The following is a 26,546-nucleotide window of genomic DNA, read 5'->3' on the forward strand; positions in this document are numbered from 1 at the left end:
CACACCCAGCCTGGTATATCTAGTTTTAATTTGCATTTTCCTGATCTTTAGTAAACTTGTAACTTTTAAAAAAACATAATTATTGGCTATCTTTATGAACTGTTTTTCTATTGGTGTTTTGTTGTTGTTTGAGGGAAAGACTTTTACTATGTAGCCCAGGCTGACCTCAAACTCCTGTCACCCTATTTCAGCCTCTGGTGCTGGTATTATCATGAGCCACCACAAGCAGTTTTCCATAGTCAAATGAAAAAATTCATTTACAAGTGTTTATTATTATCCTATATACTAATTTAGTATTCTATGTGAAAAGCGTTTTCTTTAATATGTTATTTGCATATTTACATGTATGATATTTCCATATACTGGACTGGAGAAATGGCTCAGCAAGTTAAGGCACTTTCCACCAAGCCTTATGACCTGAGTTTGATCTCTGGAACCCATATGGTAGAAAGAGAGAACTGACTTCTAAAAGTTGTCCTCTGACCTCCACAAGTGTGTCATGTAATAAGCACACATACAAAATACATGTGAAAGAAATTTCTAAATTTTTCATATACTCAAATTTATGTGGGTTTTGCCTTTTTTTTTAAACTTTTGTCATGTTTTATAGGACTTTATTATCAGTGCCAAAATATATGCTCTCATTATTTTCTTAATCTGTTATTCATGGTGTAATGTATAGTTGAAATCAGTATAATTTCCAAAACAGGTTGGTGGCTAAACCTAGCAACATCTGTGCCTAATCTGTCTTTCCAGATTGATTTGAGAAACTACCTATGTGTGTATAAATTGACTACATACCTTGAAATTATTCTGTTGCAGCAATATAATTACTTTATGGTATGACTTCATAATTACTTTCTGGTAGAGATTTTTCTTTATTCTTTATTTAGATTAATATTGACTAATCATTTATTTTACATTTATTTGTGTGCATGTGTACACACATGCACATGTGCCATTGTCTGTAGGTAAGAGGTTACCTTGTGGGAGTCAGAGCTCTCAGCTAGGTCTACATAAGTGAGTTTCAGGCCTGCCAAGTCTATACAGTGAGACCCTCTGTATAAGTAAATAAATAAGTTAAATATCTTTGAAATTATTGGGCTGAATGAGGCATTTGAAATAAAATTTCATATAGTAGAAAGAAATAGCAAAAAATGATCTTCCTCCAAAAACTCCAGAGAGTATAAAATTATATGAGAACATTATGCAGATCAACTTTACAAGTATTTTCTAAATACTCATTAGTTGCCAAGTGTGATTTTTGGGCACATGAATAGAATATTGAATGAAACAATGTCCCTGGTCTCTTGGAGATTAACTTCAAGGGGAAGCAGGAGAAGTACCACAAAGAAAATTAAAATCTATACAAATCATGTCTGTTGGCAAGAAATGCTATGGTGAAAAATATCAGGAAAGGGGAATATAAATGCTCATATTGGGTGTCAAGAAGCTGTCATTGAGGTAGTTGGGGGAAGGTCTCATGGAAAAGGTTAATTTGTGCAAACACATGAAGAGATGAGGGTTTTAGCCATGCCTTGGATTGAAGGCATTCAAAGAGAAGGAACAGCATAAAACAGATTTCCACACCTATATAAACTCAATTGAGGAGCATAAAGAATGAGTTTGAGTGTGCAGTATTGATACATGGTAGTTTGGGATACAAAGTAGTGGGAACGTGTAATATAAACTCTTCGAGACCATTTTCTGTGCCCCTTTATTTATATTTCATTTTTCTGTAATTTGGTTACCCAGTATCAGCCGCAGCCTAAAAATATTAAGGGGAAAATTCTGAAATAAGCATTTCATATGTTTTAGACTGAGTTGTATAATAAAGTGTGTAACTGCCAGCGACATGAATAATCCTTTTGTCCTGCATATTTCTGCCGTGTATACTACCTGGTCTTCAGTTACTTAGTAGTGGTCTCTGTTAAGGCTCATGGTACTTTTGTTCACATAACTCTTACTTCACTCAATTATGGCCTTATTGTGTATGTTGGAAGTTTATGTATGCCAAAGAGAAACTATAAAATACTTCATTGATGTGAAAAACTCAGTATGATGTTTAAGAGACTGCATTCACCTAATGTAAATTACAGTATATTGTGTTTATTATTAATCTATTATTGTACTCATTTTATTAATTAAACTATTATAGGTATGTTTAGTGAAAAATACACACACGTATGTTTTATATATATGGTTTGTACATAATAGTTTCAGTCACCTTCTACGAATCTTGGGATGCATACCACACAAAGAAAGGTGAGACTACTGGACTGTTTTTGTTATGTTTTTTTTCCTTCAGTGTGATGAAAGGTTTTGAGTTTAGGAATAGCAACCTTAATCTCATTTATTGTTATGGAAAGAGTATGGGTAGTGGAAGGGCAGGACAGAATTAGAGAGATCCTTCTGAGGCTGTTGTAAATGACCAAAGCATTGGATCCTGATAAAGTAGGTCAGGGTGATAGCAGGTACATATCTGAAATGTTTTATTTAGTACCGTGAGAAATCAGGTTTTTGAAAGATAATGATAAAAGGTACATCATCAGTAAAAGACTATAAAATTGTGCTATGTGATCACAAGTTGAAGAAAATGTAACTATAAGCATTTACACTTCAAAATAGGAAGATTTAGAATATTTTCATTGTATATACTTTTCTATATTGTCTAAATTGCATATTAATTGGAAGAAAGCTATTTTTAAAGTACTTTTTCTTCATAGAACAAAGAAATGAAGAAGAAAACTTCAGATTCAAAGAAATTATCTGCATCTGCTTTAAAGTGAGTCTATGTTTTCATGTGAGAATTAATGTGCATATGAATTAAGAAATTTTAATTTTAAAACTGCATTTTTACTCACCATTGTTATATGAATTTAAACTTTATTAGGTTTAAACACTTTTAGAATTTTACAGAACTTGGAACTCTTTTTTTAGTTGTTTCTGAATTTTTTCTTTTAAATAGAAAAGAGGGGGATGCTTCAAAAATCGTTGAAACTGTTGCTTCAGCTTCTTTGGGTAAGTTTGTGCGTGCGTGCATGTGTGTGTCCCTGTGCACATGTATGCATTCCACATTGTGTATGTAAGTCAGAGGACAACCTCAGGTGCCTTCCAACTTTTTTCAAGCAGAATCTCTTGTTCACAATTGTGTATTCCAGACTAGCTGACCCTTGAGTCTTCAAGGATTCTTCTGTCTCCTTTTTCCAATTCACCTCAGTCATACTGGGATTACAGATGCACTACTGCATGCATCTGGCTTTACATTGGTTTTGGAGACTGGGACTGAGGTCCTCATGCTTACCTAAGACAAGCCATTTATCCACTAAGCCATCAGCCTGGCCCAAATTTTTAGCTTTTAACACTCATTCCAATGAGTTTGTTTTGTCTGTTTGCTAGAAATATCTTGCAAGATGGCACTAGGAAAACTACAATTCTTTTTTTATATTTTTTAAAATATAATTTATTTTATATTATCTTTTTTTTTTTGGTCTTTTGAGACAGGGTCTCCCTGTAGCCCCAGTTGGCCTGGAACTCATTATGTAGACCAGGCTAGCCTTGAACTCAAAGAGATCCACCTGCCCTCTGCCTCCTGAGTGCTGGGATTAAAGGCATACACCACCATGCCCAGCCCAAGACTACAATTCTTAAGCTTTACACAAATTACCCTTGCTCCCCACCCCCCCATTACTTTCCTGACTCAGTAGAAATGTTTTAGCCACTCAGGACAGTTCATTTTTCCTGCTATGTCTTGGTATTTTATTGATAACTCAGTTCATAGTTAATACTGCCCATTTATGTAGAATCGTCATCTGACTAGAAGAGGTTGATGTGAGCTATACTTAGTACTAATACTAATTAAGTGACAAATTACTAGTTGCTAGGCAAAGTACTGAAGATTCAGTCAGTTAAGCGTCTTCTTTGTCCATGAGGGCCCATCTGAGTTGAGTACAATACCTTCCTTGACTCTCCGAGGATGTTGGGAGCTCCCAGCTCTCTTCTAGCAATACTCCATGTATTAAATCACTTGGTATTATAGTTTGTTAGGGAATAATTCTAGTTTTATTTTTCCATTCTCTAATAATCTTGTGAACCATAAGGGTGTAATGAATGAATGTGTGCTGGATGAAGCACTTAAGGTTCAGTCAAGCCCAGTTCATATTATACTATAATTGAATCCAAGGAAAAATACAGTGTACAAAATGTCTGTTTTGTCATCCTTGATTTAATGATTTTTTTTTTAATAGTTGAAAGAATGTATTATTCTCCTTTTAAAAATGTCATTTTTAGCTGGGCGTGGTGGTGTACACCTTTAATCCTAGCACTCAGGAGGCAGAGGCAGGCAGACCTCTGTGAGTTCCAGGCCAGCTGGGGCTACAGGAGACCCTGTCTCCAAAAGACACCCCCCCACCCAAAAAAAAGAAACATAATTTTTTCTGTTGCCTGTTGAGCTCCAAGGTGAAAATTACTTTCTTTTAAATTTAATTATAAAATTAATAATTGATGGGGCTAGGGAAATGGCTCAGTGAGTAAAGCATTTACCATGCAAGCATGAGTTTGGGGGAATTCATTTGATAAAAGTAAAGTTCGTATGTAAAATAAATTAGAAATGCAGCAAAGTTTTAATGTGGTTCATAGGCTAGTAAAGGTATTGAAAACATGGGCAATATTTCTTAAATTACAAAGTGAGAATTTCCTTCCCAAACAGGAACTTATTTGATTACCTGAAAATATTCTTGCGCATTAGTATTTTGTGTAACTTTTTAAAAATTTTAATAATAAATAAAATATGAACAACTCAAAAGATCAAATATTATGAATAAGCAGATTTCAGGAGACTAAAAACTGAAAAGTGATATAACTCTACTCAGAGTTAAAGAAAAGGTAAATCATATCATAGCCCCTCTCATAGTGAAAGATTGATATCTTTTGTTACCAGGACAGGCTAATGACAATAATATTGTGGTAGTATGGAAATACTACTTGTATGATATTGATGGGAATATTGGTGTAGCCTTTCTGGGTGAAAGTTTAATATTGTTGAAGTTTATTGAATCAGAGGGTGCAGAAAAAATTTTAAACATGTGCCTTTATTGCATGTGGTATATGGGTGCATGCGTGTGTGTGTGTGTGTGTGTGTGTGTGTGTGTGTGTGTGTGTCCATGCAAATGCATTTGGAACCTAGAGGACAACCTCAGGTGTCATCCTCAGGAATTCTATCCTCACTTGAGAAAGGGACTCTCATTGGCCTGAAACTCACCGGTATTAGGCCAAGACCCAGAGATCCTCCCAGGTATAGGATTATAAGTGTGCTACTATGCCTGGAATTTTTATGTGGGGTCTAACTTAAGTCCTCATGCTTGCAAGCAAATACATTACCAACTGAACCATCCCTAGTAATAATTCCTTGGACAGGAGAGGTTGAAGGTTGTGGTGTTCTTTGAAAATTATTCCAAGGGGTTAGCTCTTACCTAAATCTAAATGTTATTCATAATGAGTTATTGAAATATATTTTTCTTATCTTAGCCAAAACTGGACAAATCAAGGCATCCACAACCAAAGTAAATAAATCTTCAGGTATGTTGCTTTTATATTGCCTATTTATTGTATAGAAGACTGAATGCAGGGCCTTTTGCAGTCTAGGCAGGTGCTGTCCTACTGAACTATACCCCCTATTCTGCAGGTACATTTTTATTAGTATTCTAGACATTTAAGACTTATGTAGCCTTATATTTAATATGATAAAGTATGTATTAAGTATATTTTAATATTTAGTATTTATAGTCATCTAATAGTTTTAAGAGACGAGATTTAATATGCAGTATTCTAATACTATCGAAGTAAAATGATTTAACTGGAGAAATATTTCTCAAGATATTTCCTTCCTTTCATTGAGGACTTGCTTTCTTATATATAGTAGTCCAGATAGCAAACATGGTCTGTTTGCAGTTCTTATAAAATGTAAGTGGGTTTTGTTTTAAGAGAGCATCTCTGGTAGCCCAAGTGGGCCTTGAGCTTGCCATAGAGTCGATGCTGGCCTTGCATCCTGATCCTCCTGCTTCAACCTTCCAAGTGCTAGGATTATAGGTGTGCACCACCATGCCTGGTTCACTGTAGAGGGTTTTCAACTAATGTTTTTTTTCTCTTTGCCCTGATGTATTCCTCTTTTATCTTTTCTCTTCCTTTTCTGATAAATGCAGGTTATGTCAGGGTCATCATTCAAGATATAGTGTAGTGTATTAAATTGTCTTTTCTGTGTTAAAAAGGGATATTGTAATTGGCAGATGGGTAATTTTTATGTAGTCGTCTTTGAAACTGTCCCCTGAGAGGTCATGGGTTGTAGGAAACTTCTTGAAGTTAACATTTATTTAACAAACATTTTGTTGATAAGTGTATAGGACTCATACATGAAGATCAGTGGACTAGGAGCTAAAGCTGCTAGCCATCCCTTAGCTGCTGGAGACAAATGCTAGACATTTTCCCCTTAAATATTAGCATCCACATATAAGTAGTAAAGTGAACTGTCCCATGATAATGATAAGAATAATGAAAGAAATCTTTGACTGGCTTACTTTTACATTTGTTTATTTCAATATAGCAAAACTGAAAAATTACTAAGAATTGACTAGTTAGATGCCAGACTCTTAATTAAGGGTTGCTACAGTAGTAGTTCTTCCTTATGGAGAGGGATACATTTTAAGATGTGCAGTAGATGCTTGAAATTGCAGATAATACTAACCCTTGTATAAACTTTTTTCATATATATATATATGTTCCTATGATAAAGCCTGATTTATAAGTTAGGCCCAGTAAGACATAAACAATGAGCTATATGAAGTGGTCTCTCACATAATTGAACCTATTGAAAGGAAATATGCATCGTGTTGCCAGTATCACTACTCTTGCACTTTGAGGCCATAATTAAGTAAAATAAGAGTTACTTGAATATAAGCACAGTGAGACCTCTACCCTGTGATAACAGAGATGGCTGCTAAGTGACTAATGGGAGGCAGCATGGATGACCTGCATGTACAGGCACAGGGATCGTTCAGGTCCAGGGCTGAATGAAACAGAACAGCTGGAGATTGCATCACACTGCTTAGAATGGCCCCAATTTAAAATTTAGGAATTGCTTATTTCTGAAATTTTAAAAATTTTTGTCTTTTGAGTAACTGAAATTTTGGACAGCAAAATTGCAGATAATGGGAGGACGCCTGTATTGTTCTTTTGAATAAAAATGATGGTCTGTCTTTGAGTATAAAGGGTAGATACAGACTATTTCTGTTGTTCTAATGAATATTAATAGTTCCTTTTGTATGAATTATTCAAAAGCATGCTTGTAATCGCATAATATTTCTGTTACTCAGTTTTAACAACTGTCACCTCTTGTGGAAGATATGCAAAAAAATTAATACTCAAACCATTTCAACTTGCCATCTACTTATTTCTGATTCTGGACTTGCTACTTCTTAAGAATCCTCATTTTCAGAGCTAAATCTGTTGCTCTCAGAGTAGAAAGGAATTTTTTAGTTTTTTGAGACAGGATCTCCCTATAGCCCCAACTGTCCTAGAACTATGTACACCAGGCTGGCCTCAATCTCAAAGATCTGCCTGCCTCTTCCTCCCAAGTGCTGGGATTAAAGGCATATGCCACCATGCCCAGCTTATTAAACTTTATATTAAATTTGTTCTTTTCATACATTTATGTTCTATATTGGGTTACTCTCACCCCCTACCATATCCTATCTCTCTTATCTCCCTCCCACCCCCATCACCTCCCCTCACCCCCACTCTACTAACTTACAAGTTCTTTTCTCACATTCATGCCTTTTTGTTTTTTTGTGATCACTGAGTTTAACCATAGCCTTCTGTGTGATCAGAGATTTGGAGCTGTCCTTTGGTGCCCAGTGGACTCACTAGTGGGTACATGGGTACACAGCTGAAGACACTGGCTATTCCTTCCCTAGAATATGCCTATAGTTTACCAGGGAGGGATAGAGTCCTGTGATCCTGTCCCTGATCCATGATTGACTATGGACAGGCCCAGCCTTGAACAGACCCGATGGAGGCAGCCTCAGCTGCTATGGGATCGTGACTGCAGTGACTGTGTCATGCCCAGAAGATAGCATTTCACAGCCCTCTTCCCTAGCTTCTGGCTCTTACTTACTTTTTTTTTTTTTTTTTTTTTTTTTTTTTTTTTAAAAAAGAGACAGGGTCACCTTCTAGCCTCAGCTGGCCTGGAGCTTGCTATTTAGACCAGCCTGACTTTGTCCTTACAGAACTCCTGGCTCTTACATTCTTTCTGTGTCTTGTTCCACAATGTTCCCTGAGTTTTAGATGGTTTAGATGGAGTTCTGTTTATGGCTGAGCACTCAACCATTACTTATTCTCAGCACTTTATACTGAGAGCCTTGAATCTCTGCGTTCATGGCAGTTGATTTCAAAGACAAGCCTCTCTGATTAAGAGTGAGGGTCACATTTGTCGGTATAAACATAAGATTTAGGTGGCAATTTGAAGCCATGCCACTTTAAGTACGCAATACTTAGTTTTCCCCTGTGCCCTAAGATGAATTCAGCCATGAGCTTTTAACTAGGTTTATACCACCAGACATGCATTCCTTCTTGTGGAGCAGGCTTCAAATCCAGTCAGAGACCAGTTAATTGTTTACTTGGTATGACAGTTGTGCCATGATTGAATCAGTCAGTATTGTAGTTTATAGAGTTCACAGCTAGTTAAGACCTTTGATGCCTTTTCTCCCCCAGCAGCTTATGTAGCACATTTGGAGATAAGGAAAGCTAAACAGCAGAAAGGAAGTTTCCAGCTCAGTTCCTGCTTGATTCCTGTAATCTTGATTACATCTTCATGTAATGAAGATGTGTAGTATCTTCAAAAATAGGTTCTTACCATTTAATTATGGTGGGCAAACAAGAAGAATTGCAAGTGCCCGTATTATTTGGGGGGGCTTCTGGAACTTCTCTGACCAATATAACTCATTAGATAGCCTACATCTGGCACTGGGAATTTTGTTTAATAATGGAAAGAATTTTGGCTCTCTGATGTTTACAGCAACTTTGATGATTATAGTGCTTGTAAATAGCATCATGGAAAGTAAGCAGCAGTCATAGATGCATAAGTAAAATGAATGATCAGACCAGTTTAAATCATCTTGTACAGCTAGGATACAAGGAATGAGTTAACGATCTTTATGTGATGTGACCTTTGTGAATTCTTAAATGCTTTTCAGGCAAGTGGGATCCAAGGGATCATAGATTGGGAGGCTCTGTATAATTGCTTTTGGAACCAGTAAAAGCATGAAGTTGCTCTGTGTCCTTGCACTTTGCATTTTAGAATCTAGCTGATGCGTACATTCAGAGAGATAGTTAGCTTATCTGAATGCTACTTTCTAGTACCAGCAGGAGATGAATTCTTCACTGACTACCTCCCTCCACCAAAGAAATTATCATTGTTAGATTTAGAAAATGAACTATGTCCCCAAAGATAACATTTTGTGTGGGTTTTTTGGTTGGTTGGTTGGTTGGTTAGTTGGTTGGTCTTTTTGAGACAGGGACTCACTATGTAGACCAGGCTGGCCTTGAGCTCGCAGAGATCCACCTGCCTCTGCCTCCCGACTGCTGAGATTAAAGGTGTGCGCCACCATGCTCAGCCTAACATTTTGTATTATTAAATATGATACTATTCTTGTATTGTTTTTCTATGAGGTTCTTTGGAGATTGATACTAGTTAAGTAAAACAGTTTTGACTGTAGCTTTTGTGATTTAGGGAAATCAGCAAGTTCTGTAAAATCTGTGGTAACGGTAGCTGCTAAAGGTAAAGCTGTCAAAACAGGTAAGACTATTGAGAGAGGGTTTTATTAAGCTTTTTTTTAAATATTTTATTTTTCTTAATTATTTTTATTTTATGTGTATGAGTGTATTGCTTGCATGTGAGTGAGTGTACCCGTGTTTAGCAATGCCACGGAGGTCAGAAGAGGGTTTCGGATTCCCCTAGAACCGGAGTTAAGGACGGTTCGTAGCCGCATGTGGGTGCTGGGAATTGAACCCAGGTCCTCTGCAAGAGCAGCTAGTGCTCTTAACCGCTGAGCCATCTCTCCTGCTCCTTATTAAGCTTATTTTCAGTTCTTTTAAAAAATACATTAATGAAAGCAAGTTTTGAATTTATGTAGTAATTTCTAGTATCTGACAGCATCTTGAGAAATTTGGCAGAAACTTCAGAATTAAAATTTTATAATATAGGACTTTTTGTTGGTACTTTGTTCTTTGATAGCATCTATCATTTATATTTCTGTGCGGACGTATTATGGCTATAAAATATAAATACAGCTATATTGCCATGTATTTTGGACGTTTGTGCAGTTGGGGGTTGCTCTGCCATTTTCTCCTTTAAATGATTCATTCCTTTCCCTTTCCCTTTTCCTTTAGTTAGAACTGTCATTTTATATTACCCTCCACAGCTTATACACTTTATTTAGTGTTTGTTATCTTAAAGCAGATTCCATTTTCCCTGTTAAAGACCTGAACATACATGTAGTACTTTGAAATTAGTATGATCTTTTTAGTACTGTCTTTTCAAATAGCTTAATTTCAAAGAACCTTTGCAGAAATTTCAGAATACAGTTTTTGTATGATTATGTTTCACATGAGAATTTAACTTAGGACTAATTTAAGGCCAACCAAAAAATTTCAAATTTGCTTTCAATATTACTTGTAAAAATATTGAAAATAAATAAGCTTCCATTATAATAAGGCTGTGCTATTTATTGATAAATTAATATGAAACATGCTAAATGACTGAGTAGGCTCTTAACTCTTAGAATAATGATTTAATTCTACTTTTAAAAGCAAAATCTGGAAAGAAGTCTCTAGAAGCTAAAAAGACTGCGAATATCAAAAACAAAGACTCCAGTAAGCCAGTGACTGTTCCAGGTAACCTTGTGCTGTCACTCAGTTTTTTATTTACTTTTTGGATCCTCTTGGTTCAGTGTGTATTTTGAAATTTTTCTTAATAAGCCTCAAAGGGAAGCCTGGAGATGGCTCAGTTGGTAAATTTGCCTGGCATGCAAGCATGAGAACCTGAATTTGGCTCCCCAGCACCCACATAAAAGCCAGGCATAACAGTACACACAGTCCCAGCTCTGGGTGAGCAGTGGGCCTACCTACCTGAATAGATGAGTTCCAGGTTCAGTGAGAGACCCTATCTCAAAAAATAAGATGGAGAGTGATTGAGGAAGACACCCATTGTGACCTCTGGTATCTGTGTACATGAGCACACCTGGGCACATGTACCCAAACACCCAAACATAAATCCTCAAAGTGATTATTTTGTTTTCCAAAGATAAGTTTACTTAAGTTGGCATAAGAAAAACTGAAGTGATGAAATAATTAGCTGAAATTCTGGTTCACATTCATTAGTTTGATTATATTAGTGTTTTTTAAGAAAATTGAAAACAGACTGTTTATCCAGCAAACTCTGAAATACAGCCCAATATGGAATACAAAGCCCCTGAAAAGAGTGCTTGAAAAAATATTTCAGGTAGTACAAATTTTGCTTTGTTCTTTACATTTAAAGTTGAAGGAAAATTAATATTAGTTAATACACTTAATAGATAAGAAAAGAGGCCCATTAAGTAGTATGTGTTTGTGTGTATTTTCCAATGCTAGGGTCATATCTAGATCACATTAAGAACATTATGTTTGAGTTCTTTAGTCTATGTCCACATTATTTTCTCAGTTTTACTCTTATAAGAAATATGCCAAGTGAGGCAGAAGATATGGCTTAGCAGTTAAGCACAGTGGCTGCTCTTGCAGAAGACCCACATTTAATTCCCAGCACCCACATGGTGGCTAATGACTGTCAATAACTCCAGTTCCAGGGGACCTGACTCCCTTTGATCTCTGCACATGGGTGCACTTAAGTACATGCAGGCAATATACTCGTACACAAATTAAAAAAGAAAAAAGAAAATATGCCAAATGGATTTAAAAGCCAATGTCAGAGCCAGGTATGGTGGTGCATGCCTTTAATCCCAGCATTCGGGAGGCAGAGGCAGGCGGATCTCTGTGAGTTTGAGGCCAGCCTGGTCTACATAGAGAGTTCCAGACCAGCTGGGACTACTGGGAGACCCTGTCTCAAAAGACCGTAAACAAAACAAAAAGCCAGTGTCAGTTTTGCAGTTACCTCCTACTATTGCTTAGCCTTTTGTCAGTTGTATACATTTTCAAATAACTGTTTTTTTACTATGGAATAAAGTAAGAACTTGAAAATATTGCATGAACTGGAAAAAAATTAATCATGTTTTCATTATTTTGGTGTTAAGCTCCTTTGGAAGTCACAGAAAATGAACCGGTGAGCAAGGTCAGTTTGTTTGTACTTATTTAGGCAACTATATTTTTTTTAACAAAACTCCAGTAAAAATAAATTTGCAGTATTTCTGATTTGTTGTTGTTTTCCTTTTGTTTGTTTGGTTGGTTTTGGTTGTCTTGAGACAGGATTTCCCTGTAGCCCCTGCTGGTCTCTATGTAGACCAAGCTGGCCTCCACCTCACAGAGACCTGCCTGCCTCTGCCTCCTGAGTGCTGGGATTAAAGGTAAGCACTACCATGCCTGGCCTGTCAGTTTTGAATTACTATTAATAAGTGTGTGTGTGTGTGTGTGTGTGTGTGTGTGTGTGTGTGTGTGTGTATGTATACACACACTTGAAGATTACTTTTCCCTGAGAACAACATGGTAAAGCAAAATAGAGTAGATAACAATGTGTCAAATTAGAACCAATACATTTTTGGAGTTTGTTTTGTTTTTTGTTGTTTGTTTGCTTGTGTTGAGGTCTCTTGAATCCCAGGCTGGTCTTGACTTTGACTTTGTAATCCCCCTGCTTCCACTTCTGAGTATGGGGATTACAGGAGTGAGTGAGCTGCCATGCCAGTTTAGGCAGTGCTGGGGGTAGAGCCCAGGGCTCTGTGAATGCTTTCTTTACAAGTACTCTACCAACTGAGCAGAATCCCCAGTCCCCAGTAAACTTCTGTGAAATCTTATTTATGTTTCTACTCTTAGAGGCATGTATGAAATACATTAATATTTAGAATACCAAGAGTTTTTTGTTTTGTTTTGCATTTTTGGAGGTACAAGTAGCCTTCTAATTGTATTTGAAGGGCATAAAGTTCACTATTTTTTCTTCTGGTTGTAGCTTTAGGAATATGTTTAAATCTCATTAATCTAGATTTTACTGATTAGATTTTGAGATCTCTCCTGTGCTAAGCCCAAGTTCATTGTGTCTAATAGTCCATTCTTGGAGGACTTGCTAAATAGTTTGTCTTTAGGAAGAGTATTTTAAAGTATGAATATAGTGCTTTCCTTACAGTGCATTGCATTCTGTAAATTACTTTAGAAGGAGTCATTTACAAACACACTCGACTATCTACAAGTTTGTGATTTGTTTTTCCTTCCAAAGAAAATCAAAATTTGCCAAGTTTATCATAGAAACTCTTTAGAAATTTCCCAAATAGCTATACACAAAAGAAAAAATTGTCTTGGTGAGAGAATAATTTTGGAAAATAAAAGATCTGAGCCAAGATGTGGCAGAAAAGTATTATTTGTGGGTTAAGGATCCTAAAGAGAGTAAGTGAACTTTAAAAGTATTGCCTAAGAGTGATTATTTTATTCAGGAAGATGAAAAGACACACTGATTTGGTTGTTGGATGTGAACATCACAAGGCATAAATATAGCAACAGTACCTGAGGGAAGGAGCTGCAGTCAGAGATGGCTGAACTTCTATTTTAAAATAATAGGCCAAAAAGAGACTGATAGATCTAAACTAAATGACAGATAGCATGACTGTAATTATTCTACGTAATTTAAAATTTATACATTACATGTTCATTCAATTTGAGGTTCAGATCAGTCTTCTGAATTTTATCTGGTATACCTCAAGTAGTGAATGCAAATTAAGTACTAATCAATTTCTTAATTTATTTTGAAGGAAATGGAGGAAATGTGTGTGGTTTTTATTTCTAATTTGCCTAATAAAGGATATTCTACAGAAGAAATTTACAACTTGGCAAAACCATTTGGTGGTTTGAAGGACATTTTGATTTTATCATCTCATAAAAAGGTAAGAATTTATAATAGGTGTTTGTATTATCTGCAAGCACAATTTTTTCAAGATTTATTTATTGCTTATGTGTATATGCTTGAGCTTGTGTGAGTGTATGTGCATCATATGGGTGCAGGAGTCCACAGAGGCTAAAAGAAGGTGTCAGACCTGGAAACTGGAATTACAGGTAGTTGTGAACTTCCTACAAGAGTTGTGGAAACCAAACCTGGCTCCTCTGTAAGAGTAATAAGTGCTCTTAACTGCCTGGCTATCTCTCCAATCCTCTGCAAGCACATTTTTTGAAAACATTAAATTAAAAAGGTCCTAAACATCTGAAGACCATCTCAAAATTGTTTTAAGCTAAGTTTTTTAAGCTTTATTATGTGTTACTAATCATTTTTATTTAATATTCTTATTTTTGTGTATGAATGTTTTGCCTTCATGCATGTAAGTGCACCAAGTGAGTGCCATGCCCACAGAGGCCATAAGAGAGGATTGAATCCCCTAGAACTAGGCATTGATGATTGTGAGCTACATTTGGGTGCTTGGAGCCAAATCTGGGTCCTCTGGAAGAACTGCAGGTGCCCTTAAATGCTGAACCATCTTTCTGTCTCAGTATTGTTTTGGTTCTTAAGACAGGGTCTTGCTGGGTAATCCAGGCTAGCCTCAAACTCATGATCCTGCTATCCTACCTGAGCTTTGTTTTTGTGTCTACACATGTACTTTTTTGTGTGATGTTGAGAATTGAGTTTTTACTCAATTGACCTCCAGTTTTTTGCTGAGCTACATCCTCAGCCCAACTAAAGGATTTCTAAATTGCAAACAGATATTCTTTTAGTATTGTCCTAATTGGATGTAGTTTCAGTGAAGAGAACTTACTGATAATGTAAGTTTCACTCAAAATTTTAATTTACTTGAAAGCTGGGTTTGGTGGCACATAGCTTTTATCCCAGCTCTGGGGAGGCAGAGGCAAGTGGATCTCTGTGAAATCCAGGCCGGGTTGGTCTACATAGCGAGTTCTAGGCCAGCTGGGGCTATATAGGGAGAAACCCTGTCTCAATTGAAAAATTAAAAATACCCAACAATTCAAATAGTATTTAATATATATCGAAGGAATACATATGGATACATTTATAGATTATAAATATATAAAACCTAAGCCAATAAATCTAGATTATATGCCTAGTTTTGAATAGTATTGAGTAGAATTTTAAACATGGAGATAAAATACTTTCTAGAAACTGTGTGGAAAAGTACCAGATTCTGTTATAGTAGTCTCCCCTTATACTTGGAAATTGTATTCCAATATCCTTGTTGGGTGCCTGAAAATGGATGTTACTGAACATTATATATTATATATTTTTCTCGTTTCATATATCGATAGATCAATGCCTTTTTCTTGATAGCTAAACATTTATCATACTCTAACTTTAGTAATTGAGGTTTGACAGCAAAGCTGGTACAGATTTCTTAAATTTAAGATTTATTCTTACTACCATAGATTTTTACAACCATAGCATTTGCTTCCTGGAGATAAACTCTTGTTGTTAGGTTTGGTGACAAGCACTTTTGACCACTGAACTATCTCATCGGTTTTTTTGTCTATCTCAGTTATATAGTCCACTTTTGCCTTTTCACTTACAGGAAGCACCTTGGTTCTTCTCTTTGCATATATAATTGCTGACATCACTATTTTTTTTAACTTTATTTTTCTTCATGTGTATGAGTATTGCTTGCATTGTATGTAAGTGCACCTGTGGTGTGCAGTGCCTGTGGACGTCAGAGGAGGGCGTCAGATTCCCCTGGAATTGGAGTTACAGATGTTTGTTAGCCTCCATGTGGGTTCTGGGAATCAAACCTAGGTCCTCTTTAAAAGCAGCAAGTGCTTTTAACCACTGTGCCATCTCTCCAGCCCTTAGCATCACTACTCTGGGCATGGTATAAAATAAAGGTTACTTAAACACAGATGGTACATTTGACATGCAAACTGCTAACAGTTTATCATAAAGTTACTAATGGGCAGATATTACATACAGCTTAGATTCACTGGATGAAGGAATTATTTGTCGGGTTAAAATTAACATAAAATAAAAATTGAATTATTGTAATGACTGAAAAACGAAGGGTCACTTCCACATTATGTTACAGCATATTAAAAGTTTAATAAGTTGACAAATGACAAAAAACAGCTTTAAAAATTGATACACAGTTGTATACAACTATCCAGAAGATTGCCATTACATTAGTTATCAGATGTGTGGAAGAAGATTCAACATCTCTACTTAGCCAGATAGAGAAATTAAAACAAATGTATGAGCCAGTCATGGTAGTGCACACCTTTAGTCCCAGCACTCAGGAGGCAGAAGCAGACAGATCTTTATGAGGGCAAGACCTGGTTTACCTAGCACGTTCCAGGATACCTAGGGCTTCAGGGAGACTCTGCCTCAAAAAGACCCAAAAACTAAACAAGTGTGTGAAACTATAATTTTACATGTATAAAGAAAGCAAAATAAGAAATAATTTAGTCCTGACATGTTTGTTTGGTTTTTAAGTTTCTCGTACTTCTTTATGTATTTACTCAAGAGATATTTATAAAATGTTTGCTACACACTAAGTAAGTACTGCTATGGATACAGTGAATAAAATAAGACCTTGTTGGCACTGAACATGGTGGTGCATGCTTATAATCCCAGCTCTTAGGGGATGGAGGCAAGAGGATTGTAAATTTAAAAGTAAGACCCTATATGGAAAAAAAACAAAGCATCTTTCTCAATTTCACTTATAAAAGGTCTTTTGCTTTCCTTTTAAATTTTGCCTTATGAATTCACTTGTTACTTCTTGTCTGTGGTTATATTAGTTTGTCCTTATGGGCTTTGTTGTTCCTAAGAATTGGGGGGTTGTTTGCTTTTGAGGGACGTTGTTAAAAATATTTGTAGGAGGCAGAAGCCAGGTAGATCTCTGAGATTGAGGCCAGCCTGATCTACATAGTAAGTTCCAGCCTAGCTGGGGCTGCAAAAAAAAAAACCCTGTCCTTTTTTTTTTTTTTTTTGGCCTTTTTTCAGACAGGGTCTCCCTGTAGCCTTAGCTGACATGGAACTGGATATATGTAGACCAGGCTGGCCTTGAACTCACAGAGCTCCGCCTGCCTCTGCCTCCTGAGTGCTGGTATTAAAGGCGTATGCCACCATGCCCAGCCAGACCCTGTCCTTTTTTTACATAAAAAAAAAAATGCTGTTGTTTAACTTTGAAGAGTTAAGTCTTATCAGAAAGAATTTTTTCATTCTTATCATTTTCACTTTAAAAGGCATATATAGAAATAAACAGAAAATCTGCAGATTCTATGGTAAAATTTTACACCTGCTTCCCAATATCCATGGATGGAAATCAGCTCTCCATAAGTGTGGCTCCTGAAAATGTGGACATAACAGACGAGGTAAATAATAGACTTATACCATCATCTTTCTTACTTTTTTTAGGAATTAACTTTTGTGCAGGTTAAGAGATAAGGATCTAGTTTCATTCTTCTACACATAGCTATCCAGTTTGTCCAGACTGTTTGTTGAACATGCTTTTTTTCTAATGTGTGTTTTTGGCTTCTTTATCAAAAATCAAGTGGCCATATATATTGACTTACACCTACATCCTCAATTCTATTCCATTAATGAATATGTCCATTTTTAATGTTAGTATCAGGCTGTTTTTATTACAGTAGCTCTATAGTATAACTTAAAATCAGGTTATGGTGATACTTCCAGCAGTTAAGTTTAGAATTGTTTTCACTATCCTGAGTTTGTTATATTTCCATATGAAATTTAAGATTATTTTTTCAATTTCCAAGAAGAATTATGTTGGAATTTTGATCAGGAGTGCATTGAATCTGTAAATTGCTTTTGGTAGGATGACTCTCACCCTTTTCATAAGGGCTTGGTATCCATAAGCATGGAAGGTCTTTCCATCCTCTGGTAACTTCTTCCAGTTCTTCAGTGCCCTAAATTTTCTATCATGTAATTCTTTCATTTCCTTAGATTTATTCCAAGATTTTTTTTTTTTTTTTTTTTGAGGCTATCATGAATGGGATTGTTTTCCTGATTTCTTTCTTGGTATGTTTATCATTTGTATATAGGAAGGCTATTGGGTTTTGTGTGTTAATTTTGTATCCTAGTCTTTTGCTGAAAGTATTTTTCAGTTGTAGGAGTTTTCTGGTGGAGTCTTTTACACATAGAATCATATCATCTAAAAAATAAGCATATTTTGACTTCTTCCTTTCCTGTTTGTCCCCTTTGTCTCCTGTACTTGTCTGGCTGCTCTAGCTCAGACTTCAGGCACTATATTGAATAGGAATGGAGAAAGTGGACATCCTTGTCTTGGTCCTGAATGTAGTGGAAATGCTTTGTGGTTTTTGTCATTTACTATGATGTTGGCTGTAGTCTTGTTGTATATTGTCTTTATTCTGTTGAGTTATGTCCCTGTGTCCCTCGATGCTTCATGACTTTTATCATGGAGGAATTTTGTCAAAGGCATTTTCTGCATCTAATGAGATGATCTTATGGTTTCTGTCCTTGAGTATGTTTATGTAGTAAATTATACTCACAGATTTACATATGTTGAACATCCCTGCATCTCGGGGGTGGGGGCTGATTTGTTCATGGTGGATAATCTTTCTGATGTGGTCTTGCATTCTGTTTACAAGTATTTTAATGGGATTTTTTTTGTCAGTGTTATCAGAGAGATTGTTGTTAAATTCTTGCTTTTGGTTTCAGGGTAATACTGGCTTTATGAAAAAAATTTGGAAATGTTTCTTCCTTTTCTATTTTATGGAATAATTTGAGGAGTATTGGTGTTAGTTCTTCTTTGAAGGTCTGATAGAATTTTGCACTGGCCCTGGATGTTTTTTAGTTGAGAGAGTTTTAATTCCTGTTTTTATCTCATTGGTTGCTACTGGTCTATTTACATTGTTCATCTTTATTTAATTTTGGTAAGGTCATGCATATCTAGAAAATAATTTCTTTTTAGATTTTCCAGTTAGTAGAATATAGATTATTAAAGTATATTCTTGTGTTTCTCTGAATTTCCTCAGCATCCATTGTAATGTTTTCCTTTTTGTCTCTGATTTTATTAATTTGGCTTCTCTCTGTTTTGGTTAATTTGGCTGATGGTTTGTCAGTCTTTTCAAAGAACCAGCTCTTTGTTCAATTGATTCTTTGTATTGTTTCTTGAATGTTTGTTTGTTTCTCTTTCATTAATTTCAGCCCTGATTTTGATTTTTTTTTCTTCCCATTTACTCTTTTTGGGGTGTTGCTTATTGTTTTTCTTTTTAATTTAAAATTTTTAAAATTATTTTTATTTTTTAATGTGTATTGCTTGCATGTAGGTAGGTGCAGCTGTGGTTGTGCATTGTCCACAGAGGTCAGAAGAGGACGTCTGATCCCTTGGAACTGGAGTTAGGGATAGTTGTTAGCCACCATGTGGGTGCTGGGATTTGAACCCGGGTCTTCTGAAAGAACTGTCAGTGCTCTTAACTGCTGGGCCATCTCTCCAACCCTTATTTTTGTTTTTCTAAGGCCTTAGGGTATATCATTAAGTCATTAGTATGAGATCTTTTCAGTATTTTGATGTAGGCACTTAGTGCTATGAATTTTCTTCTTAGGGACTGTCTTTGTTGTTTCCCATAGATTTTTGTATGTTGTTTTTTCACTTTTATTCATTTCTAGGAATTCTTGAATTTCCTTCTTAAGTTCTCTCTTAACCCAATTTTCATTTAATAGTGTGTTGTTTAGTTTCCATGAGATTGTGTACTTTTCCCCATTTCTATTGTTGTTGATATCCAACTTTTATTCTGTTGTGGTCAGTGTTTGCGTGAAATGTTCTGTAAATGTCTGTTAGATTCATGTGATTTATGATGTCATTTAACTCTAGGGTTTTCTATTTAGTTTTTGTTTGAATGACCTATATATTGATTTTCGAGGGGCATTGAAGTCACTCACTATTACTGTGTTGGGGTCAATCTTTGATTTTAGGTCTACTAGTGTTTCTTTCATGAAATTGGGTACCCCTGTGTTTGATGCATATATGTTTAAGATTATTCATTTTTCATTTAATGAGTATGAAATGTGTCCTTCCCTGTCTCTTCTGACCTCTTTCTGTTTTTGAAGTCTATTTTGTCAGATATTAGAATAGCTATGCATGCTTGTTTTTCAGTTCTGTTTGCTTGGAATGCCTTTTTCCGTTTACCCTCAGGTGTTATCTATCATGGATGGTGAGGTATGTTTCTTGGAATTAACAAAAACAGATTCTATTTTCTAATCCAGCCTGTTTTCCTTTTTACTGAGGAATTAAAAGCATTAATATTGTGAGTTATTGTTAATCATCTTTTTATTCCTATTATTTTCTTGTGGGGGTGGTGTTTTCTTAAGCCTCTTTTGGTTAACTGTTGTGGAATTATTTATTTCTTATACCCTCTTGGATGTGTTTAATATTCTCTTCAGACTGAAGTTTTCCTTTTAGTATCCTCTGTAGAGCTTGCTTAGTGGACATAAGTTCCTTCAATCTGTTTTTATCGTGAAAAGTTTTTCTTTCTTTTCTTTTCTTTTCCTTTTCTTTCTTTTTTTTGTTATAACTGGTGCTTTTTCTGAATATGGTAGTCTGGACTGGCATCTGTGTTCACTTATGACCTATTAAGTATCGTTGGTCCAAGCCCTTCTGGCTTTACCAAATTGAAAAATCAGCTATTATTCTGATAGACCTACCTTTATAATGTGACTTGATCTTTTTGTCTTGCAACTTTTAATATCTTTTTCTTTGTTCTGTACGTTAGTGTTTTGACTCATGCTGTGGGGAAATTCTTTTCTGGGCTTGTCTATTTGGTGTTCTGCATGCTTCATGCACCTTGAGTAGGTTTTTCTCTTTCTTTATATTTGGGAAATTTTCTAACATGATTTTATTGAAAATATTTTCTTTGCCTTTGACCTGAGTTTCTTCTATACCTATGATTCATAAGTTATAGTGTCCTAGAGTTCCTGCATGTTCCATTCCTTGGTTATTTTAGATTTAACGTTTTGGTTAAGTATTCCATTTCTGCTACATTTTATCTTTGACACTTAATATTTTTTTCTTCCACTTGATCCAGACTATTAGCAAGACTTTCTCTGAACTTTTTGTTTGACTTTCTGAGTTTTTCATTTCAAGTTTTATGTGGGACATGGTCTTACTATACAGCCCTGGCTAACCTTGACTTTTTTATGTAGACCAGGCTGGCCTGGAACTTACAGAGCCACCTGCATCTCTCAAGTGCTGGGATTAAAGGCATGTGCCACTGGCCTAGAGAGTGTATCTATTAATTCTAATTTTGTATCTTGAATTGTTTTTTTTTTATTATTTTTATTTTATGTGTAAGAGTGTATTGCCTGCATGAATGTGAGTGTACCCGTGTTGTGCAATGCCATGGAGGTCAGAAAAGGGCTTCAGGTTCCCCTGGAACTGGAGTTAAAGATGGTTCATAGCTGCCATGTGGGTGCTGGGAATTGAACCCGGGTCCTCTGCAAGAGCAGTCAGTGCTCTTAACCACTGAGCCATCTCTCCAGTCCCTTATCTTGTTTTACTTATTTCATTCATTTGTTGCTTTTGATGTCTTCATTCAGTCTTTTATTCATATCCTTGAAGATATTTAAAGTTGTTATTTTGAAATCATGTTTTGTGTATTAGCTTAGTTGCTTTTCTTAGGAGACATTAAGATAGAGGTGCTAATTCCTGGAGGAGACATGGTTATTGGTGTCGTTTGTGTTTTTGCGATGGGACTTAGGCATCTGAAGTTATGTTGGTGGTGGTGTTTCTTGGTATAGATAGCTGCTCTCATCTCACCTTTGTTGAATGGGTGTTTGGATCTTTGTTTGCTGTTATCCCAACTTTCAGGTTGTGTCCCAGATGAGTGGTGCTTGGTGTTCTTGGTGTTTGGTCCTCAGGCCCTCTCTGTGTTGATTTGTGAATGGGGTATCAGAAGGGATCTCAGTTGAGCTAGGCTAGAAGCAAACCTTTTGAGGCTTAGATGATTCTCACTGCTGGTTTATAGAAGGAATTGTTGAATAACAGGTGCCGGCCACATAGCGTGAATGGGCCGGTGCTTTGTGGGAGTAGGGGTCCTTTCCTGACATCAGTGGGGCAGGACACTGTGTGTTCCCAATTGGGGTGGTAGGCTGACTCTGGGGGCCCCTACCTAGGGTCACAGTCACAGGATGCCACATGGCTTTTGAGCTGAGCTGTGGATGGTATATGGCTATGAGCAGGTGGATTGGGTTTGGGGTTCAGTGCAGAGGGCAGGTCTTTGCTAACCCAGATAGCTGGAGGACTGGGTCTACAGAGTCCCTACCGGAGGTTCCAGCTCGGCTTCCACTGGGTCCTGGAACCTATTTTTCTTAGATTGCAGTAAATTTTTAAACTCAGATTTATTCTGTTATCTAGTTTTCTTCTTGGATCACGTGCTTGTTTACTTACGCCAAGAAAGATCCCTTTCCTTTCAGTAATCACACACTCCACTATTTGAGAGTTCCTTTCATTTTGAGGTTATACTATCCCATATATATGCTGGGTTAGAAGAAAGTTGAAAACTGAAGAAAGATCTTTTTTCATTGCTGTTATCTTAGTGTAAACCAAAAAAGAATACTGATGGTTGTCTTTGTGCCTCCCCCCATCCTCCTCAATTGTCACACTTAGTTCTTCAGTAGATTTTGTCTATTTTGTGTATAAAACTTGTTCCCTTTTTTAGTGTTTATTTCTTAAAAGCTACTACTGGACCATCAAAGTAATAGCAGCTCTTTATGCCTTGTATGTTTTGTTTCCTCAAGTACTTTCACCACAAAGCCTTGAGACTGACATGAAATTCAAGTCTATTCAAATTCAGCTTCCACTGATAACAAGTGTCAGTATGGCCTAAAATGAGCTGCTAGAATCTCTTAGAGGCAAGTGAAATGCAAATTTAGAAAGCCTTTAAGTCATTTACACCTGTCAGTAGCATCAAAGAGAAAAAGTTGACCAATAAAGTAAAGGCTAAGTTTCTTTTTGCTATACAAAGATTTCCATTAGATATCTTTTCCCAGTTTTGATCCTCTTTCTTATGCCACATTTGGTCTTTTTATAATTCAATAGCAACAAATCACTATATTGTTTATTTGCCTACAATAAACCTAAGGAAATGGAAAGAACTAAATTGGGTAGATAAAGTTAAGACTTAAATAACATTTTCAGGGAGAAGGGAAACATTTTTCAAAGGAGTAGAACTTTTGCTGCCTGGTTTTATGAAAGATTGGGCAGTGCATATTTGTATAGACCATTATATAACAAAGCTTGACTAAGTGTTAATACATGAATGACAAAGAGTTTATACCTTCTACATTTGTCTAACTTTTTAGGAAGCTCTGTTTACAAATTTGATTAAAGAAAATGACCCAGAGGTAAGTTCATTTAATTGCCTTTGTTTACAGATTTTATTACTCATTTATTATTTTATCTTTTAAGAATTAAAACCTTAATAACAATTTTAAGATTAATAGATGGCTCTTGGTAAAAATAAGAATTATTCCAATAGTTCCTAATGTGAACTAATTTTTCTAAATACTGGAATGCATAATTAGTAGCCCAGATAGGTCAGTGTCCCATTTGAGGATGTTTTATGGATGTAAACAAGTCAGTAGTAGAAATACTCCTCCCATTTTATTATATTGTGTTAGTCATTACCCAGGTCTAAAATTAAGATCTTACTGTTGGGCTGAGGAATAACTCAGCGATAGAGGGCTTTCATGGTGCTCTGGGTTTCATTCCCAGCACTAGGGGGTAGGAAAACCTCACTATTCATTTATTTGTTTATTTACTTCTCCCTTCCTCCCCCCTCCCCCCATCTCTTTCTCTTTGAAACAGGGCCTCATTATGTAGCCCTGGCTCAACTGAACTCTTAACTATGTCACTATTTTCATTCATATAGTCATTTTCTTATTCTTGAATGAAAACATCATTTGAACTCTGTGATAAATTACTGTTAATCTATGTTTTACAGTTTGATGTTCAACCTTTTTTTTTCCTGTGCTATCTCAAAAAAATATTACAGGCAAATATTGATAAAATTTACAACCGATTTGTACATCTTGACAATTTACCAGAAGATGGACTTCAGTGTGTACTTTGTGTTGGGCATCAATTTGGAAAAGTAGATCACCATGTATTCATGAGTAATAAAAACAAGGTAACAAATTCCTTCCTAATTCATGCTCTAGAATATGTAACTTAACCCTGTATTTCTATCCTTATCTTCTAACTCAGCTTTTGAATTGAAGCATTTTTTAAACATTAATGATACACAGAATCATGAGAGACTAGGTCAGTTTCTTCTAAACTATGACAAAAAGGATGATTTCTTTAGAAATCTGAGGGTTTTGTTTTATTTTGTTTCTTGTTGTTTTGAGACAGAGTCTCACTGTAGCCCCAACTGGCCTCGAACTTGCTATGTAGACCAGGCTGGTCTTGATCTCACAGAGACCTGCCTACCTCTGCCTCCCCAGTGCTGGGATTAAAAGGGTGCACAACCACGTGAAATATGTTTTTAAGGAGAAATAAGACTTACAGAGGAAAAGGTAACATAGTGTAAAAAGCATTATCTTACCTGAAGGGTTATATGGCTAAAGTCATTTCCCTCTGCCCTCTTCTACTTATATGACTATGGCAAAGTTGTTTTATACTTATAAAAATGAAAGACACATTGTCAGAATTTTTAAAATACTGAGATCATTTGTTAAAGTTGTTTCTTTATTTGGCTTCTGTTTATTTGTCTTCTGTGTAACCTATGCTATCCTTAAATTGATATCCTCTTTCCCCTGCCTCCCTAAGTGCTGGGATTACAGGTCTCACTAACAAGACCAGTTAAAAACAGATTTTGGTCAGCAGTGTATTACTTAGAAAGGCAGGCAGAGTTTTGTATCAAAGTTACTTTATTGTGACAAAGTAATAACACTTCATAAGTAGTTTATAGTTGACCAACAGCCAGATAATTGATTTCTTTGTTATAGTTTGAACCAATACATAGAGTATGTCTGTTACTATAGAAATGATGTGACATAGGGTACATAGGGCCCAGGTGGCATGTAGGCATTCTAAACCTTTAAAGCTCTAAACATTATTCCTCTATTTTAAAGAATGGAAGATTTTTTTAAATAGCTTTTTGTTTTGCTGAGATTTTGCAACATACATGTAAATCATAAATGTACTATTGTAACCAGGTTTTAAATGTCAGTTCAGTGATTTTAAATATATTTGCATTGTTCAGCTATCATCAGCCATTCAGTTCCTGAAGTGTCCATTAAACAACTCTCTAAATGCCCCTCCCCGCCAGCGCCTCAACCACCACATTATTTCTATTTCTATGACTCGGAATGCTCCAGATGCCACATATGCATTGATTTATGTTTGCTGGTTTGTGTTTGGCTTATTTTATTTAGCATGTCCTCCAGGTTCATTCATGTTGGTAGCATGTATCAGAATTTCCTTTCTTTTTAAGGCTAAAGTATTCTCTTGTATGCTTAAACCATGTTTTTAGACTGTTTGGTAGTTGGTAGACAGTTGGATCTCTTCTACATTTTGGCTATTGCTAAATATTGTTTTGTAGAACTTAAGTGAATAAATAAATGTTTGGGTCTCTGTTTTCAATTCTTCTGAGTATATACTAAAATGTAGAGTTGCTAATTTTTAAATTCATACTTTAAAAAAATTTTCTCTAAAGGTGATTCTTCAGTTAGAGAGTCCTGAATCTGCTCTGTCAATGTACAGCTTTTTGAAACAAAATCCACAAAACATAGGAGACCACGTATTGACGTGTACCTTATCTCCAAAGATGGACTCAGAGGTAAGATATGTATGTATAACCAGCTTTTGTTCTTTTAGAAAATCAAAAAGCATAAAGGCCATTTTCTGAACACTCTGATATATTCTGAGTCTAATTTTAAAAATTAGTCCTAGACAATAGTCAAACTACTTCTGAATTTAGATATTCTTTTAATTTGTTTATTTTTTTATTTTATGTATATGAGTGTAACTGCATGCATGTAAGTGCACCTGTAAATGCAGTATCTGTACAAGCCAGAAGATAGCATTGAATTCCCTGGGACTGGAGGTTATTAGCTATTATGTGGGTGCTGGGAACTGAACTCAGGCTGGCCTTGAACTCACAGAGATCCACCTGCCTCTGCCTCCAGAGTGCTGGGATTAAAGGTGTGTGTCCCCATGCCCAGCTTATTCTTTATTTATTAAAATGTTTTTGAATCAGTATTAAAATTTTGATGCTTATGTTAACAATGTAAATTTGTCTAAATCAGAGTAAATTGAGGTAACATTGAAATATGTAACAGACATTTTGATACTGATGTGTGAAGAGACATAGATGTATATATATGTGTGTGTGTA

General features: G+C 35.9%; 1 protein-coding gene across 2 annotated transcripts in view; it reads left to right on the forward strand.

The window, feature by feature from the left end:
- Znf638 (zinc finger protein 638) overlaps nucleotides 1-26,546 on the forward strand; it is an 89,312-nt gene that overhangs the window by 40,600 nt on the left and 22,166 nt on the right. For both annotated transcript variants that reach the window (XM_029559443.1, XM_008824702.3), the window contains exons 9-19: nucleotides 2,727-2,785; nucleotides 2,969-3,021; nucleotides 5,527-5,577; nucleotides 9,782-9,847; nucleotides 10,861-10,944; nucleotides 12,336-12,373; nucleotides 13,995-14,126; nucleotides 17,413-17,541; nucleotides 23,510-23,551; nucleotides 24,202-24,336; nucleotides 25,867-25,989. In XM_029559443.1, coding sequence (XP_029415303.1) covers nucleotides 2,727-2,785; nucleotides 2,969-3,021; nucleotides 5,527-5,577; nucleotides 9,782-9,847; nucleotides 10,861-10,944; nucleotides 12,336-12,373; nucleotides 13,995-14,126; nucleotides 17,413-17,541; nucleotides 23,510-23,551; nucleotides 24,202-24,336; nucleotides 25,867-25,989 — 912 coding nt within the window. The remainder of the gene's footprint in view (nucleotides 1-2,726; nucleotides 2,786-2,968; nucleotides 3,022-5,526; nucleotides 5,578-9,781; nucleotides 9,848-10,860; nucleotides 10,945-12,335; nucleotides 12,374-13,994; nucleotides 14,127-17,412; nucleotides 17,542-23,509; nucleotides 23,552-24,201; nucleotides 24,337-25,866; nucleotides 25,990-26,546) is intronic.

This window comes from Nannospalax galili, unplaced genomic scaffold (genome assembly GCF_000622305.1).
Source record: "Nannospalax galili isolate Female #2095 unplaced genomic scaffold, S.galili_v1.0 scaffold389, whole genome shotgun sequence".
NCBI lineage: Eukaryota > Metazoa > Chordata > Mammalia > Rodentia > Spalacidae > Nannospalax > Nannospalax galili.